This window comes from Corvus kubaryi, unplaced genomic scaffold (assembly GCF_017639235.1).
Source record: "Corvus kubaryi isolate FWS band 111438036 unplaced genomic scaffold, C.kubaryi_AGA036_p1.0 76, whole genome shotgun sequence".
NCBI lineage: Eukaryota > Metazoa > Chordata > Aves > Passeriformes > Corvidae > Corvus > Corvus kubaryi.
In genome coordinates this window covers 2486569-2498680 of record NW_024582063.1, presented here as the reverse complement: position 1 = coordinate 2498680, position 12112 = coordinate 2486569, and the positions used below count along the sequence as shown (strand labels likewise).

Here is a 12112-nt window from a genome sequence, read left to right as displayed (position 1 = left end):
CTCAAGCTGCATATTCAAATCAGCAATTATTGTACTGCTGTGAATTCTCCAGGAAAATTTCAAGGACACTCTGTACTGCTGCTGTAAGCATAGCACCTGTACTATCATGATCCTTCTACTAACACATGGTTCTGTTACAAGATTTCTCATTCCATCCCTACACAATCTTGGCTTTCCTTCTTTTCATCCAGGTATCATCTTTACACTAAAAACATATGCAAGCTCTTAAAGGTGTAACCCAAAATAAGTACAGTGTTGCCAATTTTCCTTGCCATATTTGCATTAAAAGTTGGCGGCTTTTTCTTTTTCTTAAAATTGCTCTTTCAGTGCCCAGTTCATCAGCTGCCCATGGAATTTTTTGTATAGAATAACCAATTCTTTAAATGTCTCATTTGCTTACACATTACATTTTGCAAGGAACATCAAAAGAAAACTGAATGGACACCCAGGGGAAAAAGAAAAGTCTCAATGCAGGTCCTCAAAAAATCTAAAAAAGAACTAGACTTAGCCAAGAGTTTGATGAGTTACAGTTCTACAAAATTGATTCTGCAACATACATGATAATTTCTGAAATATTTTGGAATGCCATTAAAAAAAAAAAAAAAGGCCATGTTATAAACCAAAAAGCACTCTGTTTTCAACAGCTTGCACTCGACAACCAAAGTCACCCCAACTCAATAATATAATCATGCAAACATCCTTTAACCCTTTAACTCCTTTACACCAGTTTTCATCACCTGATTGCAATACATTTTACAAAAGAGACAAGAATCAAAGGCACTTCCAAACCCTACCTAGTTCTTTGGCTGCAGTCTTTAACAAGGACTGCATTTTTTCTTCCAGTTCATTCATCTTCTCTCTTAATTCTGTTAAATTAGGATCAAAAGAAGCCTTGACAAGAAATTCGTGATTCTCCACCTAGAGAAAAATAACAAGAAAAAATTCATATGAATCTAGGCAATAAAAAATAAAGAAGCATCCCCCTGATCATACACAGTGAAATGAATTTACTTAATAATTTACTCAATTTTTTAATATATATATTGTTGTCGTGCAATGTTGTTTGTGATAGTTGGTGTCTGGTTCAACTGCAAAACAAATACATCTCAAATACTTGTTTTCTCAAATAATAGACTTTATGCAAGCAAAATATACCAATTTAACAGACTCCTTTCTGCTGAAATGGAGTTGTCTGCACATTTATTTGCAAACAAATAACTGAGCAGTAGGCAGGGCAAAAAGGGAAGTCAGAGGGAATGACATTGTTATGTACATAATCTGTCTGCTACCCTGGATTTAGGCAGCTAATCAAGACTGAGTGTAAAAGGATGGGGTGTTTCAAAACAAGAAGCCTTTGGAACTTGAAGTTTCTGAAACAATAATATCTGCCCCAAAAGAGACTCTAGAGGTTTAGGAAGGAACCTGCAAGTATCACCAAAAATCCTACCAATTTCAACCCAGCTCTTGAGTTGAAAAGCAGACACGGTTCCTTCTAAGCTTAACATTTTCAGAGGCAAGGATGAAGCATGCTGCATTTCATCTTTTTTCTCTCTCTCTTCCCCGTGCTTCCACTGCCAGGTGGCTGTGTACCAAAAGCACCACCAAACTTTGAAGTTGCCCTGACTTGAGGAGGAGGTTGGAGTAGATGGTTTTTCAAAAGCACCTTATGATTCTGTGATAAATAGGAATGGAAGTGACAGTTTCTCAACTTTTATTACAGCTAGGTAAATGAATAACCACATCCCACACTTTTTGAACTTAGATGTTTCTTTTTATATTAGAATGGATTATTGACATAATTTAGTTGCTATGACAACCTATCCTTCAATTGCACTCAGAATAGAACTGCGTATTTTATTTGAACTCCCTCAAAATCCAAGAGGAATTTCAAGTCAAAGTTCAAATTCTAATATTCAGAGGGACAAGGTTTATTCTTCTGGCAAAACCAGTGTTGGCTTATCTATAGACATTTTCCAGTACCTTCAAGAGGGGGAAAAACCAAATCCAACATGCCAGATTCTATGGGATTTGATTAAAAATAACTGACTTGTTATTCCGTTTAGAAGGACAACAAAACATTTTTAAAGTAGAACCTGAAATGAAATTTGAAGAGCTGGACTATGAAGGGTGAAGGCTTAAACAGCTGTTAGCTTTAAAGAAAACAGAGTCCCAGGGCACACAAACTGCATCAACAGATGGTCTGTAACTGGTATAAAGCTATAAATTTCTTCATTACCATACATCACAAATTACAGCAACATGTCAATCAACCAGTCTTTCCATAAACAGTAAAATGCAGTTGATGGATGCACAACACAATACAAAGAGAGAAAATGCAGTGCTCCTGCCTTTGGAGAAAAGTATGCATGTTCAAAATTTTAAAGCCACTGCATTTTTCACAAGTTCAACAAACTGCCCTTACTACCATGTCTGGCACATGTTTAGGTAGTTCTCTTATTTCTACAGTCAGCTGAGACATACACTTAGGATAATCCTAATCCTTGGTCAATCAAAAAAAAAGAAAATCCTAAAAGACTCCCCAAGTAATAAACATACCCTGGGCTACGTTCTAGATTTGAGACATATCACTGTAACTTTAAAAATACAAAGAAGCAGAGAAATGACAAAATTACTTCTCCACTTTAATACTCAATTTTAAAAAATGATGAGATTTTTTAAAAATAGTTTCAGGTCCACAGCATCCATGCACCCAAAGCATTTTTTCACTGGCTAGATAATTTCAGATAGTAGGTGAATATCCTGTTGAGTATCCTGAATATTCACCTGATATACCAATAACTGTCTTCATATATTCCACAGCTAAATTATCGCTAGCTACTTAATATAGATGATCAATTAAATTTAGTGAGCATAGAGCAGATTGCAAGGTTCAATAAGAAACTTTAATTGCTAAGTAAACTCTACCCATACAACATTCCATACCTTATCCATGTCCAATGTTGTCTCTATCATCTCCAGAAACTTTGAGAAGTCAGAGCAGATATCAATAAGAGGTGTTATAAATACCGCTAACAACAACATCTGGTGAGCTCCTGTTATGAACAAACAGGAAAAATTATCATTCACAAACCCCCACAAATTTACTGGAATTCACTTATCCAAGATACACAACTGCTTAGCTGGTTAATTTTTACAAAGGTGGGCTCTACGATTATTTCACTGAAACACATGTACCTTTTTCTAAAATTGGAATTATCCCATCTATATTTTGATTAAGCTTGTACCTACTCTGTCATCTTTGTTCATACCTGGGGGTATTAATTCCCTTCTATTATGAGTAAGGCTACAAACAGCAGTATGAAAGCAAACCTGCTGTCTGAATATCACCAATTCTTGCACATAAAAAGCTGACATCCCTTTAGCAAAAAGCATAGGTCTTATCATCCACACTCACAGTTTTTAATTTTTTTTAATAAAAGTTACCAAATACTGGGAATATTTGGTAATTACAGTATGGACACAGAAACTGAAGTGTATGTTACCTGGTTTGGTTTTCCACAAAAAAAGACCACATATTATAACCAAATCTTTACAGTCACTGCTTTCCACTAGTTGGGAAGTCATCAAAATTCACAGAGATACTCTGTAGCACTGCATAGAACAAGTCAAACTGCATGGAACACATATTGGCTGGAAGTCCATGGAACACCAAAAGCATTGAACACCACAGGCAGTTCACAGTTAACCTAACATGCACAGATATTGCCAAATTTGTGAAAGAAGTCTTTTCTTCAGGTAGCTATAAGCTACAAATAAGCACCTACATCCAGCAGCCAGCTGTGGAAACGTTCTGTCAGTAAATGCATGTTTACACCTTTGCAGCCACTTCAAGTTAGGATTCAATCATAGAAAGATTAGCATTACTGACTATATGATTTAGAAAAAATGCCTCAAAATGAATCTAGTACTATGAACTTACAGTCACTGAATTATGTACAGAATTGTGTGGCCTGCCTCTAATGTTTACAGGCACAGCTTTGCACATCAAGAGAGAAATACAGAATTAAGCTCTGGCTAATTCCAGAGTCTCTCAATTTCTTACCAGACTTAGAAAAAAGTCCTAGCCTTTCCTAAGAAAAATTGCCACAGAAATTTATAGAAGTCACACAGTGAGGACACGATTACCCAAGTGAACCTCCTCCCTCAGCTGAAGTAGAAAGAAAAGGTTTTGTTTGATTCCTTTTTCTACCATGCCTTTTTGCTTCCCCACTCCCTCAACCTTGAAAAGTTAAAGCTCTAAACTGACTAATATCTATTAATAGAGGAAAAAAAAAATTCACATACTGTTGAGAGATTATTGAACTTGTAAGAATGCAGTTTTCTGCTGACTAAAAATCTTCAAAACTATGAGATATGAAATAAAGATTTTTTTCTGTTTCAAATTTCTTGCTTGCTCTCACAATATCTTGGTTCCTTCCCTCCTGTAAGAAGACACATCTAAACCAACCTAGAAAATAAAAGGAGTCAACGAACAAGGAAGAGACTGAAGAGCAGAAAAAGTTTCATGTCCATTCTTCAGAGTGGACTTAGCAGTTCCCAGTGCTCCAGCTGACAGAATACATGGCACACACTATGAAATGATCTTCAGTATTCTTGAATCAATGAAAAACGACTGTGCTTGGACTTTAAGTAGCAATTATAATTTCTTTTCTTGAAAGGAGTAAGTAGGGAAGTTTCATGATGCCATTTCATTATTTAAGCTTGAAGGGTGCATCTCAGACACCATAGGAAGATGTCACATTCAAAAGTTACAATACATTGATTAAGTAAATAAAATACTCATGTATTTACATACAGGTCAAACTGATACACTGCAAAATTTATTTACACTTTTAATCCAGCTTCAAATTCAGTAACCCTCACTTGAAGGAAGTAAAATAGTGGAGTCAGCGAATAATGAGGATTTACAAAAAGTTACATGCATATGCTTTTCTTAAAACACCTGGCATTAAGAGAATATGAGCAAGAAACACCACTGAAAAATTCTAAATTAAACTCCAACATGTCTTGCACCTGTATTCATAAACTCATAGAAAAAATGCACAGTAAAAAAAAAAATCCTCTTTTGCACCTCTCAACATTATTAGCATGGAAACTAACCACTGAGAGAAAGACTAACAGACCTATGTACCATCAAAAGCAGAGGTGCATACTGATCACAAAGCCTACCTGTGCCCAGGTGCAGTTTTTCATTTAAACCATAATTTACTTACTCAAGCACAGACAAGCATTTATTACATGTGTTAAAGACTATTAATATGGTTTTAAAATGTTGCCTGGAAATTAAAATAAAACACTAATCTGCAGACCTGGAACACACAGTTTGGCAGCAAACTGACACTACTCTATCCACGCAAAACAGACATATCCCAATGACTAAGTGCACTACCCACTTTGATAGTGCAATGGAAAGTGGGATAAAAGGAAAAGAACAATGGAAATTGGGATGAAATATAGTACAGTTTTACCAGAGGCAGATAATATCCATATAGTGCTCCATCTGTCTGAAATACTGAATGCCTAAGACAAAGAGGACTCTGCAGACCTAATATGAGCTATTCTAAAGCATTCAGCATGGTGTCACAGGAGATGTCAAGGTGCAAGATCTGTGATTTATGCAATGACCAGAGTGCAGATAAACAGGACATCACCCACTTGCAAAAGATGAACGAGCTGAAAGGACATCTGTTCCCCCAGGGCTCACAGAAGCATTTATCTTTTTAAGATGTCTGAATTCATATTAACACACAAAACAAGGCTGCTTACAAAAGTAAGTCACTAAAATACACAATATGGAAGGTATCAGTAGATTATACTGGAATAAGATAAATCAGAAATAGATCAACACTAAGCGACCTTGAAAACTGGGCTAATAGAAATCAAGTAAAATTTAACACTGAGTAAGATGACACATTGACAGATAAATGAGTTTCCACTATGAGTAAGGGAATAATCAGTTGGATATGACAAAGGATGGGAAAGAGCCAAGTTTGATCACAACATGGCTGTAACACATCAGTGCAACAGTCTGGGGAAGCACAGCACTGAAACAAGCAGTAAGAACCATTTCCAAAAGCAGTGAGGGGTATTCCAACCCCAGCATACAATTCCCGTATCCTGCATATTTAAAGAGTGTTTGTTTGAGATGGGAAGGAAGATGCTCCAGCAGCTTCTTGAAGACAGGAATCTTTTAAGTACTCAAATTTCATGCCCCAGCAATTTGAGTAATGAACAACTGCTCCCTCTTGCCAGCTAGAGCAAAATGATTTGATGACTCAGAGTCCTTCCCCATCCTATGCAGACTTCTTATGTCTAAACCAGAAAGAGGTTGTCTTCACTCATCACCCCCCTCCTCAGGTTTCATCATCCATAAAAGCAAGGATTTCAACAAAACAATGCTTCATACTGAGGGAAAGACAGTCACAGCTGATGACTTCATGGTTGTTCTATATCCCCATAGCCATTCATAGGTAAGGGAGTTCTGAAACTGGTACATACTCAGAATTGTCAAAAATCTTTTTGACTTTCCATCCCTTGATGAGTTAAAACATTCTGTACAGTCAGAAACAGAAAAATTATCAGATTCAGTCTGAATCACTCATGTACATTGAAAATTACCAGACCATTCATGTACTTTGAACAGGTGGTACAAGTACAAAGAAAAATAAAAATAACATGCCACCTATTTTAAACTATCTTTAATATACTGCTGCTGATTGCCCTGCTAAGTCCAACTGATTCATGTGTAGAACAGGAAGAACCTTTTGCAGTCTATTAACTTTTCCATATGGTGAGCTTAGCAGCTTGCCTTACACAGCTTGCTCCTCAAAACTCTAAAAATGGAATTGTTTTCCTACCCCAATGTTATGACAGAGGAACTCTGTTGATCCAAACGGCAGCTAATATAAAAAGAAGTAAAGACAGGAAGCCAGCATTCTGAACAAACACCTCAGTGTAAGATGGGAACCCGAGAGCTCCATGTCAAGGCTAAAACAAGTAGAGTCTTTTTGGAAAAGCCAAATGGACACGACTGAGGCAGCTAAAGAGTGGCACAGCTCTTTAAGAACAAAAACAAAAGAGTTATATCTGTCAGTTCCTTCAGTTTCAGATCTTAACTACTCTTTGGCTGCAGCCAGCAATCAAAAATTGATTTAAGATTAATATTGTAGAAGATAAGTTTCATTACTTGAAGTCATAAAACTGTAGTACAGAAAAGTGTAAGACACTGGGTAGCTTTATTTTCTACTCAAATAGAGGAAAGAAATTTTTGTAACCATACCATTTCAAACAACATTTGTTTTTAAGGCTTTGATGCTTGCTTTATGCAAAGTGAATTTCTAACAAATTAATGGGCTTCTACAAAAATGAGTTTTCTGGTAGGTTAGAACTGCTGTTGCTAAATTGAATCACTCCCTTGTTATGCTGATCCTATTCTGCATTTTCTTGGTAACACACAGAAAAGGGAAAAATGATCAGCTTTTGTATTTTCTGGACTTGCTTGTCACAGCATTGTGCTTCCTACTAATGAAGATTGGAAGAAACCCTGGCATGTCACCTGTATCAAATACAGGAGCATTGTGATTTTAAAAACAAGCCACTGAAGTTATACCAATAATATTTAAATTGAGGGGGTTTTGTGCTTAATTACAATTGGAAGTGGATGACAATGCTATTGTATGAATGGTATCTTGTTTGTCAGATCATAATACACACGCAATTCGTCAGGAATTCTTAGAGACAAGTCCGTGTCAAAGATTACCACGCCATCACCTAACAGCTCAAGCATCCCAGCTACACACTAATTAGAACATATTTTCCTGCAAAGATTTGGCTATGTGTATTTTAAAGTAGCTGACTGGCATTTCAGAATTTCAGCTCATTTCAAATTCAAATGTATTTAAGCTTTATTCCTGCAACAAAAGCACACAGGAAAAAAGTAATCCTTGGAAATCTACGCTCTACTTCTTTGCATCATCAGTATACTAAAAAACATTGAAAATAGATGGGGGTAGCATTACCTTCATGTTTCTCTAGTGCTTGCACAACATTAGGCAGTTGATTGATAGCCTGGTACATTCGGTAGCAGTCTTGTAAGTTTGCTGCTTGTCTCTGAAATTTCTTTGCCAGCCGGTTGAGGTCTGGAAAGCGACGTAACAGATCTTCTTGAAGGCACTGACGTAGTTCTGGATCCATCACAAAAGCTTCAACCAAATTCAACCTACATAAGAAATTCGTAACAGTGATTAGCATGGCATGATCTATAACTCTTTAATGTCACCAGTGAGAATGAAAACACTTATCTCAGAGTTTCTATCTATACTTTCTTATACCTATGGCCTTATCCACTGGTCAACTTTCCTGGTAAAAAAAAAAAACAGATGAAAATAAGACAACACATGAGCTGAGAAAGCAAGGATATTTAGCCTGTCATGCTTCGGTAGTTTTGAAGTTGGGGTTTTTAATCAACAGCATTGGACAGCAATTGTTTCAAGTGCAAACACCAACATCTATCCTGTAGGTAAAGCTGACTCTCAGAATCAACTCTGAGATTAATTCTTTCCCTTCACTATAAAGAAAGGCTTCCAGTAGTCTATGGAAGAAGAGGTATTAAGCAGGAAAAAAGTCCCCACTGTTGTCAGAGTTTAGCTCCCTGTGGCCAAGGCCAACACTGACACTGCGCAGCTGTGCAACCCTGGACCACAGGATGAGAATCCTCATGGTTGAAGGCACCTCTGTGCACTGACTACTCCAACCTTTGCTCAAAGCAGGGTCACAGCTAAAGCCAGCTGCCCAGGATGGTGTCCAGTCACATTTTGGGCATGCCCAAGGATGGCTCCAGTGTCAACCCTTGGAACACAGCCCTGGTGACTGACCTCCAGGGCGACTTCATGCTCCTGAGCCTGGCAGCTCAGTGAGTTTTCAGTCCCCCACACTGTACTGACCTAGTCTAGTACTTTGAGATGTAACAGGAGACAGTGACAGCTCAAGTCACAATAAGCAACATTCCCTGCTCTTCCCTTATCCAACCACCTAATCCATTTGTTGCAGAAGGTTATTGGGTTAGACAAGCATGATTTTCCCTTTGTAAATCCATGCCAGCTACTTCCAAAGTACTGTTTGCCTCACTGGGGGACTGCGTTCTTATCAATGAGATGGTTGCCAGCCTTGTCACCACTGACTGCCAGCTCGCCTTCCCTTGCTGCTGCTCCGTGACATTTTGGTTTGGTATTTTGTTGGGGTTTTTTTCCTGTATTTTTTTTAATTGTAGGTATGGGGGTTTTTAAATAGTGAAATAAATATTCTTTAAGTGCTGAAAGCAAGCATAAATCTCAATAAGAAGTGACGGAGCATTAAATGGTATTTCTCCACTAGAACGCAAGCAAATTTTCATACATTTCTTGGGGGTTTTGCATCAGTTAATATTGCCATCTCTACACAGTTTGCATTTGCAGTTAAAAAAAGAAGTCAGATATTGTTAATTTTGGAATGCCGGGGAGGTCAGTGTTCTTTGATCACACTTTCAGAATACCAAGGAAGAGCTATGCCTCCTTCAGAGACCTCCATATTTTACATACTGTGCTGATTTCTGGTTAATAATATCTATCAATATCTTTGCTTCAGCAGGGAAGTTAATTTTATCTAGAGACATGCAGGCAAAGAAAGGACAGCCTTCACCACATTATTCCTGCTGGTTTGCTTACTGGCAGAAAAATGCATTTGTTTCAATTACAGTAACATCTGCATTTGCAAACTTCATTGGAAATGACAATTTTTTTTGTCATTCTGACAGCAGCAATCTCTACATTACACACTGCATTGCTCTGCAGAGTGCCAGACACTGGCAACAGTACACAGGGGTTAACACAGTCCACTGCCTCAGGTCATTAGCAAAGACAGTCAGGAAACAAAGGCTTTGGCTAAAGCAACACAAGAGGTAGGGACCCCTGGACAGGCAGTGGTACATTTCTGCATATAAAAAATTCTTTCTGTTTCAAAAAGTATTCTACCCCCACACTCCAGTGAATCTTCTGTATTATACCAAAAAAAAAAAAAAAAAATCAACAAAAAAGATGAGAGAAAAATCCTACCACTACCTCTATGTTTATCCATTCAACTACAGCCTTAATACATAAATTTAGACATTGACATTACTGACATATAAGGGTGCGTTACCTCCAAAAGGTACATTAAAGTTTCAGCATGCACACAGAGCTTGTCAGAAATAGACAAGAATATACCGAAGATACCTACTGCAAGAACACAGAACAAGACTTGCATGAGAAACATCATAAAAGCCAAACAATTTTCCGTTCTGACCCCTGTTGGTGTTTCTGAGCATGATTTCTAGCTTTCAGACTTCTGTCAAATGGTTTGGAGGAATAACAAGAATTACATGATGTTGTCACAGCAGATACATTGCCATGTTTATTACAAGTCCCTTCAATTTACCAAGCAGACCTCACTTTAGGACTCACATCACAAACTGTTCTCTCAGAAGCACCAGCAGCAACCGGTGACCAAACACAGCTTTTAAAGACCAGACATTGTTTAAATACTAAGCAAAAAAAGGCAACAAAAACTGAACCAAACTAAGGACACCTGATACAACTGCTTAAACAGCCTAAATACAAGCCCCCTAACCAGATGTCTTCCTTCCCCAAGGGATTAGAGAAGGAACCAACTTGTCGACATGAACCTCCCCAAAGGAACCAAGGAGCTTGGTCACTTTTAGTCCTCTAACCTGCAAACAATTCCTTTGGCAAAAACAGAACAGGATTTACAGCAAACTTCTCCATTTAGCTTACCCATGTGTTCCTAATGTTACCTTCCTTGGTCTTCAGCAGTTATAATCATGACAAACACACAAGAGGTTGTACTCTCCTGATGTTAGGTCCTCTCACTTCCCAGGTATTATGCAAGATTTGTAAACATATTTATTGTTTCTCAATTATCAAACTACCACTACACCACCAACCCATAGAGAGGAACTAGTTGCAAGGACCTTCAAGTTTTATTATCTGCAAAACTGCATTAATTTCTTGTTTAAAACAAACTTTATTCACTTAAAAAAAGGACCAGGAAGAACATGAGACATATTTGGAATGTTTATCCATTATCAAAGTAAGTTTTAATCCAGAAAAATACTATTCCTGCCTGCAGCATGAAACCTGAGTTTGCTGGGTTTGTCCAACCTGCTTAAACTACTGACTACTCCATGACTTCAACTTGAAAATTTCAAGTATAAAAACTACTTTTTTTCTTATTTTGATGACCAATTTCACACACGCAAGAATAGGCAAAATTCATGTTCACCACCAACATCAGACCCTATCTTGCCCTCTCATGGCTTATGCTTAAAGTCAGAGAACTTAGCTTCTCTTCCAAGAGGTCCTTAGAAAATCAGTAATCCTGGCATATGGATATATACACAGAATCACTTCTGAAAACTTACTGAATTTTGCACAGCTGCTGTAACAGTCATTCAAGAACATCTCAAGCACAGCTTCTGTGTAAGTCTTGAGCTTATCTTTACCAGGATCTAGATTTTTTTTTCGCTTGTGCCTTTTGCACAAACAAACCCTTCACTTTCATCCCACGGCTCCCTCAGCTTGTTCAACAGCCTCCTGGATAAAGACCTGTCAAAGGCATTTTGAAAGCTCTAATTTACTTTTTTCCCCTCCTCTTTTGTCCACAATGACAAGTTCAAAGAGTTCTCAGATCAGCACGAACAATTTTCCTCTGCCAAAAACCATGGTAATTAGACTAACATTTAATGACCTTACTGGTACTGTTCTATCTTCCCCCCTACATTTGCCAACCACAAAGATACATCTGACAGGTTTGTGCTCATGCCACAGTTTGCATAACAATTTCCTGTTGGTAAGAATACATACAAGGTGGCTGAATAGAAAGGGCTATGTTAAAGTAATGCAACCATAAGCCATGAATAATGCTCACAAGTAATACTGAAATCAAATGACAGGTTGTTTTTAATATAAAGTTCAGCTGAAGGGGGAGAAAAAAAGAAAATACAAAAATAAACAGATTTTAAAAATCCAAGAAAGTGTAATCAAACAACAGCTGACAACAC

General features: G+C 37.5%; 1 protein-coding gene across 1 annotated transcript in view; it reads right to left on the bottom strand.

The window, feature by feature from the left end:
• MSH2 (mutS homolog 2) overlaps positions 1 to 12112 on the bottom strand; it is a 45619-nt gene that overhangs the window by 13186 nt on the left and 20321 nt on the right. The window contains exons 7-9 of the mRNA XM_042051652.1: positions 8040 to 8239; positions 2944 to 3053; positions 795 to 918 (exon numbers count right to left, since the gene is read on the bottom strand). Of these exons, the coding sequence (XP_041907586.1) occupies positions 795 to 918; positions 2944 to 3053; positions 8040 to 8239 (434 nt within the window). The remainder of the gene's footprint in view (positions 1 to 794; positions 919 to 2943; positions 3054 to 8039; positions 8240 to 12112) is intronic.